Source organism: Leucoraja erinacea, chromosome 20, assembly GCF_028641065.1.
Source record: "Leucoraja erinacea ecotype New England chromosome 20, Leri_hhj_1, whole genome shotgun sequence".
In the NCBI taxonomy this organism is placed as follows: domain Eukaryota; kingdom Metazoa; phylum Chordata; class Chondrichthyes; order Rajiformes; family Rajidae; genus Leucoraja; species Leucoraja erinaceus.
Window position 1 is genome coordinate 80458 of NC_073396.1, and position 25226 is coordinate 105683.

At 43.0% G+C, this 25226-nt stretch overlaps 1 protein-coding gene across 1 annotated transcript in view; it reads right to left on the reverse strand.

Annotated features, from left to right (window-relative positions):
- Window positions 1-857: 857 nt before the first annotated feature.
- Window positions 858-25226, reverse strand: part of smg1 (SMG1 nonsense mediated mRNA decay associated PI3K related kinase) — a 154926-nt gene continuing 130557 nt past the window's right edge. Inside the window, exons 58-63 of the mRNA XM_055651886.1 lie at window positions 23081-23308; window positions 20095-20306; window positions 10410-10516; window positions 8923-9102; window positions 8378-8484; window positions 858-3152 (exon numbers count right to left, since the gene is read on the reverse strand). Of these exons, the coding sequence (XP_055507861.1) occupies window positions 3075-3152; window positions 8378-8484; window positions 8923-9102; window positions 10410-10516; window positions 20095-20306; window positions 23081-23308 (912 nt within the window). The 3' untranslated portion in view covers window positions 858-3074. The remainder of the gene's footprint in view (window positions 3153-8377; window positions 8485-8922; window positions 9103-10409; window positions 10517-20094; window positions 20307-23080; window positions 23309-25226) is intronic.

Consider the following 25226-nt stretch of genomic DNA (forward strand, 5'->3'; position numbering starts at 1 on the left):
ACGACAGCAATCGTGCCTTTCACATGAAATTAGGCATGTGGGAGATGGAACTATCCCGGAGCAACCCAGCTCATGTCTTGTGGGGGTGGTGGTTGTGGCGGTGGTGTGTGTGTGGGTGTGTGTGTGTGTGTCGCTCATGGGAATAATGACAACATGGACAGGTACAAGGACAAAATATTACGGCTGAAAATTGAGTTTCAGAATCGTTTCCAAGTCTTCACTCAGCTCAAGAAGGAATTCTCACTATTTTGCTCGCCGTGCGTGCACAACTGATCCGGCCCGCATGAAGTCACATTTTGCCCATTCCGGCCCATGACCTAAAATTAATTTGACATCCCTGGTTTAGACTTAGGACTGGCTTACTTATAGAAGATAGAGGGCTGTGGTGGAAGGACATTCTGCAGGACCTTCTTGAAACTGATCCAGGAGAGGTAGCTGATAGAAAGAGCAGAAGGAGTGGGGTAAAAGCTGGCAAGCAATCGTGCCGGTAAAGAATGAATCAGATGGTGGACAGGAGAGTGGAGATAGCAACCAAGACTAGAAGCGATAAGTGGAAAAGACAAATGGCTGCAAATGGTGGAATCGGAAAAGCGAGGAAGACAATTTATATACTACCGAATGATTGATTAAACCCCAACTACAAATAGCAATGATATGAATTTTTATGCAGTGTAAGAACTGCAATCTGATCCAAATAAAAATGATGCCATTGAAATAATGAACTATCAGAAGGTATAAGATAGATCTAACATTGTTAGAATGCGCTAATACATAAAGGCATGGTCAACTTTAAATCTATCTACCAGGTTGTGTGTTTGGGAGGTGCATAGAAGATAAAATAGTTCTGATACAAGGAACAGTGTGAATGTAATAAATTTATTGGAAATAAGGTCCTGGATGTAAATTTGAAGCAGTACAATATTTTATCATTTTAATTAAATCAAGTTTTTATAAACAATGTGCGCATAATACAATAAGGATTCATACCCATGTACAAATACCGTAATGCACAATTTCCCATTACACCTCTTGAAAAATTTGCATTTGTATTGTTCCTCTCACCTCCGTATATCCTAAAGCGCTTTGCAGTGAATTAAATACTTTGTGTAGTTACTATTCCATGTCCCAAACAAATGCAATTTTTAAACATCTTGGTAATTTTAACATTCATCAGGATAGATATATACTGGAGGGTACAGACAGTTCATTAGCTCCAAAGGTCAGGGATAGAATTTCAGCCTGACATTTGAAATCTATTTGAAATTCTGTACATTGCATCTTTGCACACTGATAGCCATGCATTGCATGGGGTTTCCTTTGTGGCAGAGCACTTTGTGGCATTAGAACCAAAACTTCCAAGTTTATTCTGACCATTTACTGATAATACACAAGTAAAATAATACACCACAGAAATTAGAGGAAGACCTCGCCTTTCAGCTGCAGGACAGTTTCATGATGGGGGCTGCAAACAGCTTTAAAAAAGAGGGAAGAGACTTATTCTCTCAAAGTATTAAAAAAAATACTGCTGTCTTTCAATTTATCTTAAGGTAGTAACAGCTGCAAGAATAAGCTAGAATCAAAATGAGATGTGCATGTATGATTCAAGGCTATTCCTATTAATCTGTACAGTGCTGAATAATGGGTTTTTCCACAAGATGAAGCTAAACCATTGTGACGTTTAAAAGTATCACACACCATATACCTCCACCAAAGGACATTCTTTATTACTTTCTGCCAGCTATATGTAAAATACAGCCAAGAATCTATGCTGCTAAAAATAAAACTAATACAATAAAGGGGAGCATGTACTGCACAAAATGAATTTCATTTTGTTTTATAATGTTGAAATCAATTTCCCCAAAGCATTTATGGAGATGATGCAACCACAATCCCACGGAACACAGCAGTGGGCAAGGGAGGGAGGCAGTGGGATGTTGTGACTGGGGATGTGAGAACATGCACTAAGTGAAGGGGAAGAATGCTAACGAGTTAGTTATTACAACAGGGTAGATGTTCTCAAACTATCTCTGAAGCATTGCTGCCATTGATGCTGAGAATTGCAACTAAAAGCAAAGAAAGAAAGCAAAGGATGAGTGGTGGCAGCTGAATAAAAACATATCTGGTCATGGTGTGTCACTTTCAAATAGATTGGAGGGTTTATTCAGTTTTATTCATACAAATGTCAAAACCTGCATGATGAAGTTACACAAAAATATCCATGACCTTTCAGTTCCAAGTAACAAAAACAGGAAGAAAAAAAAACACTGCAATGTGTGCATGGAAACACCAAACCCTTCAGTTTACCAATAATCTGTCAATGCTTTGATGTCGTCTTCAGATTGTGAACCTTGCAAGATGCTCATGTTAAAATGCTGATGACGTGCCACTGAATCACAGTAAACAGAATTACAGGCATCTGAAAAGCACTTTGCTAAACTAGCATACACCTATAAGAGAAAGCTAACAAAAAGATCAGGGTGGTGTCATCTTCCTCACACAAGTTCCATATAGTATATCCAATCTTTTAAGGCCGCTTCTGGAGTCCATAATTTCTCCCAGCCTTGGTTTTCTTACTGGATGGCCATCTTCAAGGGCAAGTCAGCCAGTGAAGTCGTAATCCAACTGGAATCGCGTGTCCAGGATAGCAGAAGTAGATTTCTTTCTGTGGGGCCCCAGTGGTCTAAATTACCTTTCACCAGGGTGCAGCACTTTGTGACTTGCAATGGTCACAGGACAGATGGATTTAGCTTCTCAAACCACTCTCAGTAGGAAAGCAATCATTTCAGCACCTACACCCTTGATGCTTCTGCAGTTGTTGGATGACAGAAAGGCAATGGTGTAATTTAGACTGGGCGCCATGGCCCTTGACTTTGGGGTGACCATTGTATTAAGCATATCCCTGAGTGCAGCCTTCTGACTACTCACTCTGAATGCACGGGGATTCCTAGATTGCCTCAGATTAAGCCCCAGAATGCATCAACACCTGGCATGGCGCGGCTATAGATACCTGTGGCCCAGTTGATTCTGGTGGATGCCTGACTTCATTGAACCAGAGAGATCCACTGTGTTCCAGCTCACACCCATGCTGTCCAACCTTCATAGAGTTGTGCCAAGTTATCTAGATTAGTAGCTTCTTTAATCACGTAATCAACCTAGAAAATACAACCAGTGCTTCTGTATTAATATTTACCAAAAATCAATTATATATTAATACTCAAAATAATTTAAATGAGAAAACAAATTGAAAAAGCAAAATTTAAAGTCAGAGATTTTCCATTTAGAGAAAGGATACATTACATTTGAGATATTCTTGAAACGGCCTACACCCCTGCTGTAACGTGGAGTTTAAATTTTAAGTAAATTTGAAATTGTCTGTCAGTTGCACGTAATCGGAGTGTGGATGCCTCATTTCCATGGTGTCCAGGTGCCCATGCAAACTTTCTCTATGCAGGTTCTTTGATTCACTATGGAAAACAAAAGCCTGCAGATCCATGCCAACGTGAGCAATACGATTGATTTTATTCCTCCCCATTGCTGATTAATTAGTAGCCTATTGTGCATCAACAAAGATTAGGTGGTGATTCTACAATTTTTTTGCAGTGTATAAATGAGTGCCTCATTACATCTTTACCAATTGACTGACTGATAGATATCATTGAATAGCATGAGAACCAAGTCCATCTTAAAAAGACAAAGTGTTGGAGTAACTGAGCAGGTCAGAAATGGGGGCGGGGGGGACTATGTATAAACACTGCTGTAGTTTCTACATGATGAAACCAAAATGTATAGAAATGGCCTGTATTAAAATCTGACAATGTGCACTTTAACCACATGTGATTTTTTTTCTATTACAAATCTCAAATTGTGGAGTACAGAGGCAAATAAATAAATGATGGGTCTTTGTCCCAAACATTATGGAGGGCACTGCACATAAGTTTGCTTTCTGAAATGTTATGGTAACAATTTCACTTGCTCTTTCAGTTTTGAAAAAATGTTTCACCAAGTTAGGATGTCGCCTCTTTATTTTGCGTGGACAAAGATAATTGAAGGGGAATCTAGTAACAAATAACAGAAAGAACATATTAGTTTTACTGGGCCATCTTGGTTGGCATGGCCAAGTTGGGCCGATGGGCTTATTTTCGTCTTCTATAACCATGACTACTTTAGCCTAGTTGGTGTCAAGAGAAAGTTGAAGGTGTTTGTCATATACACCAGCAATGGAACAATGAAATTCCTACTCGTTAAAACTTCAAACATTGAAGTATTTCATCTCCAGTGCTGCCCTTGTCCATATTTCTTTCCCAATGAACATGTTGCATTTCCAGCAGTGATGGCTCTTTCTCTACAAGATCTCTTCCGGAATACCTTGGAATAAACATGTGCTCTGCTTGTGTTGCTCATTAACCATATCCATCAACACAGAATCAAATCCTATTCTGTACACTTATTTCATCAACCCACTTTCACTATATTATTACTGGATTGTCGAAAAATAATGTTTTGGATAAGAGCTTTCTCCCGGTGAACTAGAAAAATAAAACCAGATCCATCTATGAAAGACTTATTTTTTTGCGATTACAGGTCCGACTCATCATCAATGACCTCTAACTATCTTTCATCATCACAGCGTTCTTCCATGGGAAGGAGTCCTCGCCCCCCATTGTTGATCCCTTGTCCCGTCGATAAGGCTGAATTAAGTTAAAAATATAAGAAGACATTGAATTGGTTTCTGGGCTAGCTTACAGCTTATATTTAGTCTCAAATTAGGTTTTTCTCCAGTAGATTAATACAGAAAGGCAAGTCTAGGCCTGCCTCAGGTTGTGGTGTATTGAGATAATGAATACTATAACATTTGTCTCCCAAGGGACGAGAGAGGAAGCAGAGAAGAAGCTAGATTTATCTCTTTGATATGTAAAATGCCTTACACCAAGTATCCGATGTTTATGAGGGAGGGAGGAAGTGACAGAGAGGAAACTAGATTCATCTAAGGGGCAATACCAAATGGCCAATGTTTTTAATATATCTTGTACCATGTGACAAAATGCCTTTGATGTGATGCATTCTGTAGAAACCTTTATTTTCCTGTACCTCTGACCATGACTAATGTCTGTGGAATGTGCTAAGGTGACAAAAAGACACTATATAATTAGCAATGTTACAAAATTTTGAGATTTAAAAAATCAAGTCTGCAATTTATCCCATCAGATAAAGCATACCAATAAGTTTAATTTGACACCTAATTTACTTTCATATCTCAAGTAATAAAAAAGTTATGGCCATTTTCATACTCGGAAATTAGCATCTTGTTCCCTATTGATTTTCTATGGACATAACAAAAAAGCTGTGATCGTGGACAGTCAAAAGCCCATAACCTTCTTAAAAATTAAGAGAACTGAATGAAATTTTCAGTTATCATAGATTGAAGCATTCTGAAACAAATATAAAATAATCTTACTTGGATGACCTGAAATTAAAGCATATAATTAGTTAGTTACCCAATTGTAGCTAATTTCAAACTTCAATTACTAGTCTAAACATCTATCCATTTCTTAATAAATGATTAACATTTTTAAATAGCCGAAGTGTCCAAATAATATTCACAAATAATTCACAATAAAACATGATTTTTAAATCTCATTTACATCAATTTATAGGCCAAATGGAAGGAATTTAGTGTTCAATTGCTGTAAATTAAAGTCAATTTAAATCGGCTTTCTAGTGGGTTCCTGTGAACGCGCTGGTTTAGAACGTTCACATTGCGCTGGATTTGTGCCCAGAAAAATACTGCGGGATATAAAGAGCCCAAAATGAGCTATTCGCTATAGAAAACTTTATATACAGGGTTATATACAAGCCCCATTTAATGTAAAAATAAGGTACATACCTTTAATTGTTTGCTTTATAAAACCCTGGGGCTGCGAGAGGTTGCGGAGTGAGAGAGTGATTTTTAAACTACTATAAATATTATACAAGGCCATAAAAACTAATAATACCTTTTGCGACGGGGTCTTTCAGCGATTTTCCGTTAATGATTTACTAGGCTGAACATTTTCGATTGGAACAGCCTAGTAAAAATCGCGTTTTAAACCCGCCCCCTCTAAACAGCGCCAAAATCGCGCACAAGGGGTGGGGCAGATGCTCAGCCACGATTCAGGTACGTTTTGTAACATACCTAATATAATACGATGTAATTCTGTTGTTCGGTGACGTGGTCTGAGGACAGTGAAATGTCTGTATTGCTCACTTGACTAGAGTTCTCCCTCCTTTCCATCGGCCGATAATAAGTAAAGTTTTGAACTGGTTTACCAAACATTTGTGTGTTGTCTGTTTATTAAGCGAACCTGTTAAGTTGTTATAAAAGTAACCTTTTCACCGTCTCCAACGGACCCCCCCTCACAGCCATCTTCCAGCTTTAGACCTTTTTATTCAAAAACTGCTGGCAGGACATCAACCGCCTCAACTTCTCCACTCCCATCTCACTCTAACCTCTCCCCCCCTGAACATACAGCCATCGACTCAGTCCGCAAGAACCCAGACTGGGTTATCAAACCCGCCGACAAGGGAGGTGCCCTGGTAGTCTGGAGTGCTGATCTCTAAAAAGCTGAGGCCACGCGCCAACTTTCGGACACCTCCTCCTATTTACCCCTGGACCATGACCCCACAGACGAGCAGCAGACCACTATCTCTAGCACCATCACTGACTTCATCAACTCCGGCTCCCTGTCCCTCCAAGCCCCCAACCTCATCGTTCCCCAGCCCTGCACGGCCCGATTTTACCTTCTCCCCAAAATCCACAAACCTGACTGTCCTGGTAGATCCATTGTCTCTGCCTGTTCGTGCCATACCTCGACTCCATCCTACCCCCCCTGGTTAAATCCCTCCCTACCTATGTTCAAGACACCTCAGACACTCTCCGTCGTCCCTGGCCATTCCATTCTCTAGGCCCCCCATCCCCATATTCACCATGGACGTCCAGTCACTCTACACCTCCATCCCCCACCAGGAGGGTCTGAAAACCCTCCGGTTCTTCCTCGACCGGAGAACCAACCAATCCCCATCTAGATACTCTCCTCCGCCTAGCGGAGCTGGTCCTTACCCTTATTAACTTTTCGTTCAACTCCTCTCATTTCCTCCAAATACAAAGCGTAGCTATGGGCACGCGCATGGGCCCAACCTATGCCTGCCTCTTTGTAGGGTACGTCGAACAATCCTTGCTCGAGTCGTACCAGGGCCCCATCCCCGACCTCTACCTCCGCTACATCGACGACTGCATTGGTGCTACCTCCTGCACCCAACTCACTGACTTCATCAACTTCACCACTAACTTCCATCCGGCACTCAAATACACCTGGACCATTTCTAACACTTCCCTACCATTTCTTGACCTCACTATCTCCATCACAGGTGATAGACTTCTGACCGACATCCACTATAAACCCACTGACTCCCATGGCTATCTATACTACACTTCTTCCCACCCTGCTTCCTGTAAGGACTCCATCCCCTACTCCCAATTCCTCCGTCAACGCCGTATCTGCTCCCAGGATGAGGTGTTCCACACCAGGGCATCGGAAATGTCCTAATTCTTCAGGGAACAGGGGTCCCCTCCCCTACGATAGATGAGGCTCTCACCAGGGTCTCTTCAATACCCCGTAACACTACTCTCACTCCCCATCCCCTCCACTCGTAACAAGGGCAGAGTCCCCCTAATCCTCACCTTCCACCCCACCTTCTCCCTCCCATTCCAAATCTGACCTTTCTGTCCTGGGCCTCCGCCATGGCCAGAGTGAGTCCCACCGTAAATTGGAAGAGCAGCACCTCATATTCCGCTTCGGCAGTTTACACCCCAGCAGCATGAACATTGACCTCCAATTTCCGGTAACCCTTATTGTCCCCTCCCTTTCTCAGCTCTCCCTCAGCCCTCTGGCTCCTCCTCTTCCTTTCTTCTCCCCCCCCCCCCCCCCCCCCCCCCCCCCCCCCCCCCCCCCCCCCCCCCCCCCCCCCCCCCCACATCAGTCTGAAGAAGGGTTTCGGCCAGAAACGTTGCCTATTTCCTTCGCTCCATAGATGCTGCCGCACCCGCTGAGTTTCTCCAGCAATTTTGTCTACCTTCCATCATTACCGTCCTCTATGTCAATCAAGGCAGAAACAGATGAAAAAAGTTTTGTTCCCTAAAGAATAATTTTTTCCAACATCAAAAATCATTAACCTACATATCAACCCATACCCAAATTTTCTACCACTATTTGATATTTTATTTTGTAAAGCATCTTAGTTTGTTTTCTGTTTTAAAAGCAGTACCGAGTGAATGCAGAGTTTGATAAGCTGAATTCAACACAGTTTGTTAGAATACAAACATGCCTTGACTACATTGTACCTGTTCAGCAACAGTCATCCTCCTGTTGGGATCAACATCTCGACCTTCCAGCTTGGCCTTCACCCTTTTCCAAACACTAACAGCATAGGAATTGCGTTCCTGGACAGCTGAAAGTACCAAAAGACAACATTTTGCTTTTATTAACTATTACAATTAAATATTTTTTTAACGTTCAACTGAGCTCATGTTCCCAAATAAACATGTATTCTAAATACTTCTAGAATAGTTTAAATGATGTAGGTAAGCACATAATTGTGCCAATTTGTAGTAAAGAGATATTTCGCAAACCATTATATACCCTTCAAATTTCCAGTTTAATTTAAAAAAATGACAATGGATCAAGTTTAAGAAAATGCAGATATCTTGTTGAAAGACTGTGACCCTAATGATACAATGAGACTCCAGATTATATGCACATGACCACATTCAGAACCAACTTCGCCGTTTAGAATAAAATACATGTTTGTAAAAGCAGGAAAATTGAGTTCTAGTAATGAACATTCCAAATTCATAACTAATGGAGTAATTAATAAAATGTTATTTACCTTTCCCAGTCTTGGGATCTCTTGCTGCTTTCTTCGGACTTGGAGCAATATTCTTGCCCGATCCTAGGGTTGTGCCAGGTGGCGTGTTTGCTGAAGCGACAAGATTTCTCTGAGCCATCTTTCGTGCATTCTGTGACATAACTTCTGGTTGGGTTTTTTGCGTTGTACTGCTGCGAACAGCTGCAGGGAGTGCATTAGACAATATAATTCCACACAGTGATTTAAGCATTGTCATAAGGTCATAAGTGATAGGAGCAGAATTAGGCCATTAGGCCCATCAAGTCTACTCTGCCATCCAATCATGGCTGATCTATCTCTCCTTCCTAATCCCATTCTCCTGCCGGAGAGTCGGAGGCTCTCTACAGGTCTGTGGACGACGGCGCCGAGCCCACGGCTCCCTGGGGGGAGACCGCTTTTCGGGGCTTCTGCGGCGGCGACTTCTCCCGCCCGAGTTGCGGGGTCGAAGAGCTCCTGGAGCGGGGCCTGACACCGTTGCCCCGCGCGGCTGGAATGGCCGCGGACTCTGCGAGCGCACACCGGGGGCACCAACACCAAGACCCGGTGTGCGACCTCGCACCACCCGGCGTGGCTTTAATGGCCGCGGGACAATCGCCATCGCCAGCCGGGGGCTATGACTTTGACTCTGACATCGGGGGGGGGAGAGTGCAATGGAGAGATACGTTTATTTGGCCTCCATCACAGTTATGTGATGGATGTTTATGTTAAATGTAATTATGTTGTGTCTGGGGTCTATTTGTGTGTTATGTATGGCTGCAGAAACGGCATTTCGTTTGGACCTCCAGGGGTCCAAATGACAAATAAATTGATTCTGATTCTGATTCTCCCCACAGCTCTGACACCTGTACTTATCGAGATTCTATGCCTTAAATATTGTCCTTTTATGTGAAATCTGAGCAATAATGTAACTCAATGAATCCAAAAATTCCTTGTTCTGCAGGTTTATATACCACCTGAACATTCTGAGCAAGCACTATTTTAACAATAGCGTTTATACACAGTCAACCACCATTTAGAACCACCTGGATTGGTGCTGTGGCAGCATCAAACAATGCAACCTATTGCCTATAACTGGCTCATGTTCATTATACTCCAGTGGCTCACTTCACACTCATCATGCAATTCTGGAAATGAAAATACTGGTTGAAACTGCTCCTAAAGGGCTGGTGTAAACATTGATGTAATGTAATGCAAATGTGAATATGGCCTCAATTGTCTGGGCACGTATGGCAAGATGTACATTTTAATGATTTTCTTTCTTTATAATTTTTGTAACAAACATTTTCCCTTAGAGCAACGAGCGCTAAAACAGTTTAGAGAATGAGACAAGGTTTTAAGGAGAATACATCTCCATTTGAAATCATATTGCATATAATTCAATAAGATTTAAGAATCGATTAATGTATTAAGAATTGCTTCAAAGAATAAAAATAAAGGTTGAAAATTTAGCAGCAAGTTGGTCAGAGTACCTGCAGCAAAGCTGGGCTGAAATGCAGGGACAGAGGTTGGACTTGAACACTCATTGGATTTATCTGTAACGAGTGGGGATGCAAAGCTGACCAGATCATTGTAGACACTGAAAAATAAATTTATAATTAAACATATAACGTATAAACTTATGAACTATAAGAAACCTGTAGATGAGATGCAACGGTGAGACACTTTAGTTCAAACAAAATGAATTGGAGAGATGAGAATGTTCTTTTTAACAGTATATTAAAATAACATACGAGTTCCAATTATAGAACAAATATCAAAATAAAGCTGCAGATGCTAGAAATCTGAAACAAACTAAATGCTGTATAAACCATGAACCATCATCAAAGCAGAATATTGAAGTGGTGATTGTTGTGTTTCTAAGTATAGCCATACCCCTGTCCCATTTAGGAAACCTGAACGGAAACCTCTGGAGGCCTTGCGCCCCACCCCAAGGTTTCCGTGAGGTTCCCGGAGGTTCCGGTCACTCTCCCTAATGGTGGAAAATGTTTTCCGCGTAGTCGAGGCTTCTTCTATGTTCCTGCGATTATTTAAAAAAAAACAAAACCGGCCTCGACTAAAAATAGTTTGCCGTTTGGTGGAAGCCAGTGGAGTGGGGTTGCTATCTACTTACAGGCAGTCGAAGGCAATCTCCATTGGCCGTTTGGTGGAAGCCAGTGGAGTGGGGTTGCTATTTACTTCGAAGGCAATCTCCATTGGCCGTTTGGTGGAAGCCAGTGGAGTGGGGTTGCTATCTACTTACAGGCAGTCGAAGGCAATCTCCATTGGCCGTTTGGTGGAAGCCAGTGGAGTGGGGTTGCTATCTACTTACAGGCAGTCGAAGGCAATCTCCATTGGCCGTTTGGTGGAAGCCAGTGGAGTGGGGTTGCTATCTACTAACAGGCAGTCGAAGGCAATCTCCATTGGCCGTTTGGTGGAAGCCGGTGGAGTGGGGTTGCTATCTACTTACAGGCAGTCGAAGGCAATCTCCATTGGCCGTTTGGTGGAAGCCAGTGGAGTGGGGTTGCTATCTACTAACAGGCAGTCGAAGGCAATCTCCATTGGCCGTTTGGTGGAAGCCAGTGGAGTGGGGTTGCTATCTACTTACAGGCAGTCGAAGGCAATCTCCATTGGCCGTTTGGTGGAAGCCAGTGGAGTGGGGTTGCTATCTCTACTTACAGGCAGTCGAAGGCAATCTCCATTGGCCGTTTGGTGGAAGCCGGTGGAGTGGGGTTGCTATCTACTTACAGGCAGTCGAAGGCAATCTCCATTGGCCGTTTGGTGGAAGCCGGTGGAGTGGGGTTGCTATCTACTAACAGGCAGTCGAAGGCAATCTCCATTGGCCGTTTGGTGGAAGCCAGTGGAGTGGGGTTGCTATCTACTTACAGGCAGTCGAAGGCAATCTCCATTGGCCGTTTGGTGGAAGCCAGTGGAGTGGGGTTGCTATCTACTTACAGGCAGTCGAAGGCAATCTCCATTGGCCGTTTGGTGGAAGCCAGTGGAGTGGGGTTGCTATCTACTTACAGGCAGTCGAAGGCAATCTCCATTGGCCGTTTGGTGGAAGCCAGTGGAGTGGGGTTGCTATCTACTTACAGGCAGTCGAAGGCAATCTCCATTGGCCGTTTGGTGGAAGCCAGTGGAGTGGGGTTGCTATCTACTTACAGGCAGTCGAAGGCAATCTCCATTGGCCGTTTGGTGGAAGCCAGTGGAGTGGGGTTGCTATCTACTAACAGGCAGTCGAAGGCAATCTCCATTGGCCGTTTGGTGGAAGCCAGTGGAGTGGGGTTGCTATCTACTAACAGGCAGTCGAAGGCAATCTCCATTGGCCGTTTGGTGGAAGCCAGTGGAGTGGGGTTGCTATCTACTTACAGGCAGTCGAAGGCAATCTCCATTGGCCGTTTGGTGGAAGCCAGTGGAGTGGGGTTGCTATCTACTAACAGGCAGTCGAAGGCAATCTCCATTGGCCGTTTGGTGGAAGCCAGTGGAGTGGGGTTGCTATCTACTAACAGGCAGTCGAAGGCAATCTCCATTGGCCGTTTGGTGGAAGCCAGTGGAGTGGGGTTGCTATCTACTAACAGGCAGTCGAAGGCAATCTCCATTGGCCGTTTGGTGGAAGCCAGTGGAGTGGGGTTGCTATCTACCTACAGGCAGTCGAAGGCAATCTCCATTGGCCGTTTGGTGGAAGCCAGTGGAGTGGGGTTGCTATCTACTTACAGGCAGTCGAAGGCAATCTCCATTGGCCGTTTGGTGGAAGCCAGTGGAGTGGGGTTGCTATCTACCTACAGGCAGTCGAAGGCAATCTCCATTGGCCGTTTGGTGGAAGCCAGTGGAGTGGGGTTGCTATCTACTAACAGTCAGTCGAAGGCAATCTCCATTGGCCGTTTGGTGGTGGAAGCCAGTGGAGTGGGGTCGCTATCTACCTACAGGCAGTCGAAGGCAATCTCCATTGGCCGTTTGGTGGCAGCCAGTGGAGTGGGCTTTCTATCTACCTACAGGCAGTCGAAGGCAATCTCCATTGGCCGTTTGGTGGAAGCCAGTGGAGTGGGGTTGCTATCTACCTACAGGCAGTCGAAGGCAATCTCCATTGGCCGTTTGGTGGAAGCCAGTGGAGTGGGGTTGCTATCTACTTACAGGCAGTCGAAGGCAATCTCCATTGGCCGTTTGGTGGAAGCCAGTGGAGTGGGGTTGCTATCTACTAACAGGCAGTCGAAGGCAATCTCCATTGGCCGTTTGGTGGAAGCCAGTGGAGTGGGGTTGCTATCTACTAACAGGCAGTCGAAGGCAATCTCCATTGGCCGTTTGGTGGAAGCCAGTGGAGTGGGGTTGCTATCTACTTACAGGCAGTCGAAGGCAATCTCCATTGGCCCGTTTGGTGGAAGCCAGTGGAGTGGGGTTGCTATCTACTAACAGGCAGTCGAAGGCAATCTCCATTGGCCGTTTGGTGGAAGCCAGTGGAGTGGGGTTGCTATCTACTAACAGGCAGTCGAAGGCAATCTCCATTGGCCGTTTGGTGGAAGCCAGTGGAGTGGGGTTGCTATCTACTAACAGGCAGTCGAAGGCAATCTCCATTGGCCGTTTGGTGGAAGCCGGTGGAGTGGGGTTGCTATCTACTAACAGGCAGTCGAAGGCAATCTCCATTGGCCGTTTGGTGGAAGCCAGTGGAGTGGGGTTGCTATCTACCTACAGGCAGTCGAAGGCAATCTCCATTGGCCGTTTGGTGGAAGCCAGTGGAGTGGGGTTGCTATCTACCTACAGGCAGTCGAAGGCAATCTCCATTGGCCGTTTGGTGGAAGCCAGTGGAGTGGGGTTGCTATCTACCTACAGGCAGTCGAAGGCAATCTCCATTGGCCGTTTGGTGGAAGCCAGTGGAGTGGGGTTGCTATCTACCTACAGGCAGTCGAAGGCAATCTCCATTGGCCGTTTGGTGGAAGCCGGTGGAGTGGGGTTGCTATCTACTAACAGGCAGTCGAAGGCAATCTCCATTGGCCGTTTGGTGGAAGCCAGTGGAGTGGGGTTGCTATCTACTTACAGGCAGTCGAAGGCAATCTCCATTGGCCGTTTGGTGGAAGCCAGTGGAGTGGGGTCGCTATCTACTTACAGGCAGTCGAAGGCAATCTCCATTGCTGACCGGCCATTTTGATTGGCTCATTGGAGTTTTCAGCAAAGATCCTGTCGGATCTTTGGTTTTCAGGACTTAGAAGATCCACCGGAAGGTAAAATGCCCGCTAACTTTATTAAACTTCTTAAAACTGTCTCCACTCCTTCTCCCCCCCATTGTCTCCCCTTCTCTCTGTCCTTCTCTCCCCCCTCACCCCCTCCCGCGCTCTGTAAAGGACTTACCGTGCTCTGGGACAGCCGTTTACCTTCCTCTTCATTGCGCAGACAGCGCTCCTCCGCTGTCCCTGGCCTCCAGTGTGTGTGTGTGTGTGTGTGTGTGTGTGTGTGTCTGTGTCTGTGTCTGTGTCTGTGTCTGTGTCTGGGTCTGTGTCTGTGTGTGTGTGTGTGTGTCGTCGGTGGCAAAGATCCTATAGGATCTTTGATCAGTGGATGCAGCTCACGCTTCGGTCATGTGACCAAAACCTCTGGTGACTCATGGACTCAGTGACCGGAACCTCACGGAAACCTTGGGTGGGGCGCAAGGTCTCCAGAGGTTTCCGTTCAGGAGGGGCAGTGCTGGACCTCCTGTTAGGAAATGAGACTGGACAGGTGGCGGAGGTATGCGTTGGGGAGCACTTCGGGTCCAGTGATCACAATACCATTAGTTTCAATATAACTATGGAGAGGGTCAGAACTGGACCTAGGGTTGAGATTTTTGATTGGAGAAAGGCTAACTTTGATGCGATGCGAGATGATTTAAAAGGAGTGAACTGGGACATTTTGTTTTATGGGAAAGATGTAGAAGAGAAATGGAGGACATTTAAAGGGGAAATTTTAAGAGTACAGAATCTTTATGTTCCTGTTCGGTTGAAAGGAAACAGTAAAAATTGGAAAGAGCCCTGGTTTTCAAGGGAAATTGGACATCTTGTTCGGAAAAAGAGGGAGATCTACAATAATTATAGGCAGCATGAAGTAAATGAGGTGCTTGAGGAGTATAAGGAATGTAAAAAGAATCTTAAGAAAGAAATTAGAAAAGCTAAAAGAAGATATGAGGTTGCTTTGGCAAGTAAGGTGAAAGTCAATCCAAAGGGTTTCTACAGCTATATTAATAGCAAAAGGATAAGGAGGGATAAAATTGGTCCATTGGAGAGACAGAGTGGACAGCTATCTGCAGAGCCAAAAGAGATGGGGGAGATATTGAACAATTTTTTTTCTTCGGTATTCACCAAGGAGAAGGATATTGAATTATGTGAGGTAAGGGAAACTAGTAGAGTAGCTATGGATACTATGAGGTTCAAAGTAAAAGAAGTACTGACACTTTTGAAAAATATAAAAGTGGATAAGTCTCCAGGTCCTGACAGGATATTCCCTAGGACATTGAGGGAAGTTAGTGTAGAAATAGCCGGGGCTATGACAGAAATATTTCAAATGTCATTAGAAACGGGAATAGTCCCCGAGGATTGGCGTACTGCGCATGTTGTTCCATTGTTTAAAAAGGGTTCTAAGAGTAAACCTAGCAATTATAGACCTGTTAGTTTGACTTCAGTGGTGGGCAAATTAATGGAAAAGATACTTAGAGACAATATATATAAGCATCTAGATAAACAGGGTCTGATTAGGAACAGTCAACATGGATTTGTGCCTGGAAGGTCATGTTTGACTAATCTTCTTGAATTTTTTGAAGAGGTTACTAGGGAAATTGACGAGGGTAAAGCAGTGGATGTTGTCTATATGGACTTTAGTAAGGCCTTTGACAAGGTTCCTCATGGAAGGTTGGTTAAGAAGGTTCAACTGTTGGGTATAAATGCAGGAATAGCAAGATGGATTCAACAGTGGCTGAATGGGAGAAGCCAGAGGGTAATGGTGGATGGCTGTTTATCGGGTTGGAGGCAGGTGACTAGTGGGGTGCCTCAGGGATCTGTGTTGGGTCCTTTGTTGTTTGTCATGTACATCAATGATCTGGATGAAGGTGTGGTAAATTGGATTAGTAAGTATGCAGATGATACCAAGATAGGGGGTGTTGTGGATAATGAAGAGGATTTCCAAAGTCTACAGAGTGATTTAGGCCATTTGGAAAAATGGGCTGAAAGATGGCAGATGGAGTTTAATGCTGATAAATGTGAGGTGCTACACCTTGGCAGGACAAATCAAAATAGGACGTACATGGTAAATGGTAGGGAATTGAAGAATACAGTTGAACAGAGGGATCTGGGTATAACCGTGCATAGTTCCTTGAAGGTGGAATCTCATATAGATAGGGTGGTAAAGAAAGCTTTTGGTATGCTAGCCTTTATAAATCAGAGCATTGAGTATAGAAGCTGGGATGTAATGTTAAAATTGTACAAGGCATTGGTGAGGCCAAATCTGGAGTATGGTGTACAATTTTGGTCGCCAAATTATAGGAAGGATGTCAACAAAATAGAGAGAGTACAGAGGAGATTTACTAGAATGTTGCCTGGGTTTCAACAACTAAGTTACAGAGATAGGTTGAATAAGTTAGGTCTTTATTCTCTGGAGCGCAGAAGGTTAAGGGGGGACCTGATAGAGGTCTTTAAAATGATGAGAGGGATAGACAGAGTTGATGTGGACAAGCTTTTCCCTTTGAGAATAGGGAAGATTCAAACAAGAGGACATGACTTCAGAATTAAGGGACAGAAGTTTAGGGGTAATATGAGGGGGAACTTCTTTACGCAGAGAGTGGTGGCGGTGTGGAATGAGCTCCCAGTGGAAGTGGTGGAGGCAGGTTCATTGGTATCATTTAAAAATAAATTGGATAGGCATATGGATGAGAAGGGAATGGAGGGTTATGGTACGAGTGCAGGCAGGTGGGACTAAGGGGAAAAAAATTTGTTCGGCATGGACTTGTAGGGCCGAGATGGCCTGTTTCCGTGCTGTAATTGTTATATGGTTATATGGTTTCCTAAGTGGGACAGGGGTAGCAAAAGATATCTAAACGTTTAAACTAGTCAGACCATTATTAACTCACTGGGACAGGCAGCATCTGTCATTCAAATACTGCCTGTCCAACTGAGTTACTCCAACATTTTGTGTCTATCTTTGGTGTAAACCAGCATCTGCAGTACCTTCCTACACAAACTTTTATTGATGTCATTCTGGCTCCTGGTTTAAAAAAACATAATGCTAAATAAATTAGAGGCAAAATAGCCAAACTATAGATAAATATACTGCAACTATTTCAGTACTGCAATAATATATAAATTGGATGTTAAATAATGCACGCATCTATACAATAGCACCCAATTCTGCTCTGCTCTTTATTTCACAATCCATAAAAGGCAAACACTAATTTTCAGTTTTGGTGCATCTTAATATTACTTCATCCCTACAACACATTGACACGCCCAGCATTGTGTACATGAAAGGTTACATTGCAGAAAAAGTTTAAACCCCATTTAGAAATTTACAGCTTGCCATGGGTTTTTTCATGTAAGGTAAAGGAACCATTTGGAGGGAGTGACCATAATATAAGTTTTAATCTGCAATTTGAGAGGGAGAAGGTAAAACCAGAAGTGTCAGTATTTCAGTTGAACAAAGGGGACAACGGAGGCATGAGGGAGGAGCTGGCCAAAGTTGACTGGAAAGGGACCCTAGCAGGGATGACGGTGGAACAGCAAGGGCAGGAATTTCTGGGAATAATCCAGAAGATGCGGGATCATTTCATTCCAAAGAGGAGGAAGGATTCTAACAGGAGTAAGAGGCAACCGTGGCTGACAAGGGAAGTCAAGGACACTATAAAAGAGAAGATGTATAACATAGCAAAGATGAGCGTGAACCAGAGGATTGGGCAACTTTTAAAGACCAACAGAAGGTAACTAAAAAGGCAATACGGGAAGAAAAGATGAAGTATGAAGGTAAGCTAGCCAAGAATATAAACAAGGATAATAAAAGCTTTGTTAGGTATGTGAAACGGAAAAGATTAGTTAAGACAAATGTGGGTCCCTTGCAGACAGAAACAGATTAATTTATTATGGGGAACAAGGAAATGGCAGACGAGTTGAACAGGTACTTTGGTTCTGTCTTTACTAAGGAAGACACAAACAATCTCCCAGATGTACATTGGGACAGAGTATTTAGGGCAGTGGTTCTTAACCTGGGGGTCGTGACTCGTTTGGGGCTTTGCCGGGGGTCATGAAGGGGACACAAATGACATCAATTTGTTGAGCCCATGTTTAGGAATCTAACAAAGGTAATACCACATAAAGTATTTTATTCACGTATGCGCCTACTGGTCCCAAAAAGGTTAACAACCACTGATCTAGGGTTGCGGAGGAACTGAAGGAAATTCACATTAGTCAGGAAATGGTGTAGGGTAGACTGATGGGACAGAAGGCTGATTAATCCCCAGGGTACTCAAGGAGGTGGCTCTAGAAATTGTGGACGCATTGGTGATCAATTTCCAATATTCAATAGATACTGGTTCAGTTCCTGTGGATTGGAGGGTAGCTAATGTTATTCCACTTTTTAAGAAAGGAGGGAGAGAAAGCAGAGAATTATAGATAATAGGTGCAGGAGTAGGCCATTCAGCCCTTCGAGCCAGCACCGCCAATCAATGTGATCATGACTGATTATCCACAATCAGTACCCCGTTCCTGCCTTCTCCCCATATCCCCCGACTGCTATATTTAAGAGCTCTATCTAGCTCTCTATTGATAGTATCCAGATATCCGGCCTCCACTGCCCCGAGGCAGAGAATTATAGACCAGTTAGCCTGACTGGTAGTGGGAAAGATGCTTGAGTCGATTGTTAAAGATGTAATAGCACCGCATTTGGATAGCAGTAACAGGATCAGTCCAAGTCAGCATGGATTTACAAAGGGGAAATCTTGCTTGACTAATCTTCTGGAATTTTTTGAGGATGTAACGAATAAAATGCATAAGGGAGAGCCAGTGGAGATGTAGTGTATCTGGACTTTGATGAGGTCCCACAGGAGATTAAGGGGCAAAATTGGAGCACATGGTATTGGGGCTATTGGGGTGTTGACATGGATAGAAAATTGGTTGACAGACCGGAAACAAAGAGTAGGGATTAACAGAACCCTTTCAGAACGGCAGGCAGTGACTAGTGAGGTACCGCAAGGCTGGGTGCTGGGACCACAGCTATTTACAATATATATTAATGATTTAGATGAAGGAATTATAAGTAACATTAGCAAATTTGCAGGTTACACAAAGCTGGGTGACAGTGTGAACTGTGAAGAGGATGCTAAGAGGATGCAGGGTGACTTGGATAGGTTGGGCAAGTGGGCAGATGCATGGCAGATGCAGTTTAATGTGGATAAATGTGAGGTTATCCACTTTGGTGGCAAGAACAAGGCGGCAGATTATTATCTGAATGGTGTCAGATTAGGAAAAGAGGAAGTGCAACGAGACCTGGGTGTCCTTGTACATCAGTCACTGAAAGTAAGACAAGAGGAGTTGAGTATAGGAGCAAAGAGGTCCTTCTGCAGTTGTACAGGGCCCTAGTGAGACCACACCTGGAGTATTGTGTGCAGTTTTGGTCTCCAAATTTGAGGAAGGACATTATTGCTATTGAGGTAGTGCAGCATAGGTTCACGAGGTTAATTCCCGGGATGGCGGGACTGTCATATGATGAAAGAATGGAATGGCTGGGATTTTATTCACTGGAGTTTAGAAGGATGAGAAGGAATCTTATAGAAACATATAAAATTATTAAGGGAATGGACACGCTAGATGCAGGAAACATGTTCCCAATGTTGGGGGAGTCCAGAACCAGGGGCCACAATTTTAGACATTTAGAACTGAGATGAGGAAAAACTTTTTCACACAGAATTGTGAATTTGTGGAATTTTCTGCCTCAGTAGGCAGTGGTGGCCGATTCACTGGATGCATTCAACAAAGTTAGATAGTGCTCTTAGGGCTAGCGGAATCAAGAGATACGGGGAGAAGGCAGGGTACTGACTGTGGATGATCTGCCATAAGCGCTGAATGGCCTACTCCTGCACCTATTGTCTATGTATCTAAGGTGCACCCAAAATTTGTTAAACTAATAATAACAAAGGAATCTTTTAGACCTGAAATGTTATTTGATTAACTTGCTTACTTTAGGCTTTGCGATTTCATTTCCTTTAAAGTTGGTGTAATCTCCTGAAGCATTTCAACATGTTCCTGACTTCGGACCTGTCCCATGGCTTGCACTATTGTGAACAGCACTGTTTGGATGTTATCTTGCCAAGACTTGTATTCAGCTAAAAACTGGCGCACACTGTCTTCATAAGCAACATCTTCATTGTCCCCCAGAGCTGCTTCTTCATCCTTTCAATAAGGTACAAACATGAGAAGAATTAGATGATTTTTGTTTGCAAATATTCCCAACAAGTTGGAATTGCTACTGCTCTTCATGTCAATGTGATGATATTAATAATTAATTGTTTTAAATACTAAATGTTACATTTCAATAAAATTGCAAAATGAGCTGTTAATTTGCATACATTTTTTTGTCACCAATTTCCACTTTCAAATGTCAAGGAACTAAATTCTCTCAAATTTGCAAGTCATGTGGAATTACTTGAAGGAATGTTTGCCCAATTCATAGGGAGCAGAAGGCCATAATTACTAAACGGTCAACTCAATAGAATTGCAAGGCAAATACTTTATATCAGTCATAAATTGGTTATAGTCAAGATCCCTCTTTCCCATCTCACCATAAACCTTTGTCCTCTGGTTCTTGATTCCCCTATTCTGGTTAAAAGACTTTGCATTCATCCTATCTATTCCCTTCATGATTTTTCCACAACTATAAGATCACCCCTCAACCTCACACTCCTTGCCTGCACAATCTCTTACCATAGCTCACACCCTCAAGTCTTGGAAACCTCCTTGTAAATCTTCTCTGCACTCTTTCCAGCTTCACAATATCCTTTAGATTAATGTGTTTAGAGATACAATGTGGAACCAGCCTCTGATAGATACAATGTGGGAACACTAGCACTATCCTACACACTAGGGACAATTTACAATTTAACAAGCCAATTAACCTGAAACCACAATCCCCCACATACAAAACCATGCTAACTATCCCCAATTAGCTCCCATCTATCCAAATGCATATATTTTATCCTGCAAATTCCACTCCAGTAACTTGCCTACCACAGATGCTAAGCTCACTGGTCTATAGTTCCCAGGCTTTCCCTTGCAGCCCTTCATAAATAGAGCCACAACAGTAGCCACCCTCCAGTCTACCGACATCTTACCCATGTCTAATGATGATCAATAAATCTCATCCAAGGCACCTACAGAACACATGCTAATAGAAACATAGAAAATAGGTGCAGGCGTAGGCCATTCGGCCCTTCGAGCCTGCACCGCCATTCAATATGATCATGGCGGATCTTCCAACTCAGTATCTCATCCCTGCCTTCTCTCCATACCCCCTGATCCCTTTAGCCACAAGGGCCACATCTAACTCCCTCTTAAATATAGTCAATGAACTGGCCTCAACTACCTTCTGTGGCAGAGAATTCCACAGATTCACCACTCTCTGTGTAAAAAATGATTTTCTCATCTCGGTCCTAAAAGACTTCCCTCTTATCCTTAAACTGTGACCCCTAGTTCTGGACTTCCCCAACATCGGGAATAATCTTCCTGCATCTAGCCTGTCCAACCCCTTAAGAATTTTGTAAGTTTCTATAAGATCCCCCCTCAATCTTCTGAATTCTAGCTTTATAATCTTTGACTTGTGACCCAAGTTCTATCAAAAGAAAATATATTCTTGATGTGCCTGCAAATAAATAAGGACAGGCGACTCCTAAATTACCCAGACTGCTTCCCTAGAAAATGGTCTGCATCTCAAGTTTCCGTAATGCAAAGCATCTGCACATGCGTCAAGAACCATGTTGGAAAAAAATCTGATTCAATTATTTCCTTTTTAGTCACACAAGTTCTTTCAATGAGTTTTATTCCGTATCTCAAACTTTTGGGTACTGATGTGAATTAGGTAAAGATGAATTCCTGTAACCCAAACACCGTAATAGAGGGGTTGCCTGTATTGTCCAGAAGAGAAAATTCAGAACATTTCCAGACACGGTGTCATGTTTATCTACAGTGGAGTCAGGTGGATGTATATCACCAGTGAACCTTCTGCATAATATCAATCATTTAGATAGCACTCTAATGATAATCTCACAATTGGAATTAAAATAAATTTCACCTTGGGATTCCAATCATGTGTATCTTTGTGCCTGGGATAACTACAGTCTGATCATTTGATGCTGGCATTCAAATTATGAATATACCCAGATCCATTCCATTTAACATTATCCACATTAGGTCACTGTTTTAAAAGTATTTTTTCTGAATATTATTCAAAAAGTTCAAATCAAGAATAGTTCTTTAGTTTAGCTTAGAGATACACCATGGAAACAGGCCCTTGGCCCATCGAGTCTGCACTGACCAGTGATCCCCGCACATTAACACCATCCTGCACACACTAGGAACAATTTACATTTATACCAAGCCAATTACCCTACAAACCTCTATGTCTTTGGAATGTGTGGGAAACCGAAGTTCTCGGAGAAAACCATGTTATTCTCTCATGTTTTGGAAGTGGTGACCCATTTCATAAAGTTTCGGTAAGGTAATGGAAGCCATTATCAAGAATTTTTGAATGATTATTCTAGTCTGAGCACACATTGTTTGCCTTTGCTGAGGCCCTACTTTGAGGAACTCTTACCTTCCCAGAAAATGTGCTGGAAGTATCTACAATTCTCATTTTAGAGTGGCCACAGATTTAAAACAAAATTACACAAGGAAAGTAATATTTTAATGCCATATTATTTTATAGAAGCAGTTCACTGTAACCTAACGTTTATCTAATTGGCAGAAATAAGCAGGTTTCCTCAATTTTTTTAAATTATCATAATATTAATGTTTCAATTGGAGATAGACAGCTCAAATATTATGCACTACAAATCTTCTGTTTTCAGTTTTGAAGTCAACAATCATGATGCATTTGGTAAGTCTCAACCATATTTCTACAAACTTACCTGAAAATTAAACTGGAGACTACATTAATGAATGAAGATTATTACCTTTGCCATTGCTTTCAGAAGGTGTTTAACATCTGCCAATAGTTTGTTATGGCCAGTGAGCACAGTTTTAATATTATCCACTAGGGTCTGTATGGTTTCACAGACAGCTTCAATCTGTTGTTCCTTTTCAGTCTGCGCTGCCCTCTGAGTTGACAGATCTTGAGTCAGTTGCTTGTGAGCAGAAGAAAGCCATTCGGAACTTCCTATTGGATGTTCAAGACTGGTTGCCTGGAATAAATAGGAAAATACCACACAAGTCTGAAATAAAATCATCCATTACAATCAAACAAGTACTGGCATTTAAATTAAAACACAATATTAATATCAAGACTGAGGATTATTAAAAGATTGTTAAAAAGAGCTCTTGTTTCCAATATTATGATAGCCCTCCAACAATGATTCATGTATGAAATTATAAATATTAGCAAATTAAGGTCCATTTAAACATAGAAACATAGAAATATAGAAATTAGGTGCAGGAGTAGGCCATTCGGCCCTTCGAGCCTGCACCGCCATTCAATATGATCATGGCTGATCATCCAACTCAGTATCCCGTACCTGCCTTCTCTCCATAACCCCTGATCCCTTTAGCCACAAGGGCCACATCTAACTCCCTCTTAAATATAGCCAATGAACTGGCCTCAACTACCCTCTGTGGCAGAGAGTTCCAGAGATTCACCACTCTCTGTGTGAAAAAAGTTCTTCTCATCTCGGTTTTAAAGGATTTCCCCCTTATCCTTAAGCTGTGACCCCTTGTCCTGGACTTCCCTAACATCGGGAGCAATCTTCCTGCATCTAGCCTGTCCAACCCCTTAAGAATTTTGTAAGTTTCTATAAGATCCCCTCTCAATCTCCTAAATTCTAGAGAGTATAAACCAAGTCTATCCAGTCTTTCTTCATAAGACAGTCCTGACATCCCAGGAATAAGTCTGGTGAACCGTCTCTGCACTCCCTCTATGGCAATAATGTCCTTCCTCAGATTTGGAGACCAAAACTGTACGCAATACTCCAGGTGTGGTCTCACCAAGACCCTGTACAACTGCAGTAGAACGTCCCTGCTCCTATACTCAAATCCTTTTGCAATGAAAGCTAACATACCATTCGCTTTCTTTACTGCCTGCTGCACCTGCATGCCTACCTTCAATGACTGGTGTACCATGACACCCAGGTCTCGCTGCATCTCCCCCTTTCCCAATCGGCCACCATTTAGATAATAGTCTGCTTTTCCGTTTTTTGCCACCAAAATGGATAACCTCACATTTATCCACATTATACTGCATCTGCCAAACATTTGCCCACTCACCCAGCCTATCCAAGTCACCTTGCAGTCTCCTAGCATCCTCCTCACAGCTAACACTGCCCCCCAGCTTAGTGTCATCCGCAAACTTGGAGATATTGCCTTCAATTCCCTCATCCAGATCATTAATATATATTGTAAATAGCTGGGGTCCCAGCACTGAGCCTTGCAGTACCCCACTAGTCACTGCCTGCCATTGTGAAAAGGACCCGTTTACTCCTAGTCTTTGCTTCCTGTTTGCCAGCCAGTTCTCTATCCACATCAATACTGAACCCCCAATGCCTTGTGCTTTAAGTTTGTATACTAATCTCTTATGTGGGACCTTGTCGAAAGCCTTCTGGAAGTCCAGATACACCACATCCACTGGTTCTCCCCTATCCACGCTACTAGTTACATCCTCGAAAAATTCTATAAGTTCACTCATATTGTTTACATTTAAAAAAATGCAATACCTCATTACTCAGATGCTTCTTTTAAAACAATATTTTACTAATAGTTCTCTCTCAGTGTAATTCAACCTCATGAAAGGTGTCGACCCAAATTGTCACCCATTCATTCTCTCCAGAGATGCTGTCTGTCCCGCTGTGTTACTCCAACTTTTTGTGTCCGTATCATTTTAAGAATGCATTTCTCTTTATTGTTCAAATAACAATGCTCCAGGTGTGGTCTCAGTAAGACCCTGTACAACTGCAGTAGTACAGGGTCTTGGTGAGACCACACCTGGAGTATTGCGTACAGTTTTGGTCACCTAATTTGAGGAAAGACATTCTTGCCATAGAGGGAGTACAGAGAAGGTTCACCAGACTGATTCCTGGGATGGCAGGACTTTCATATGAGAGAAGGTCTCGC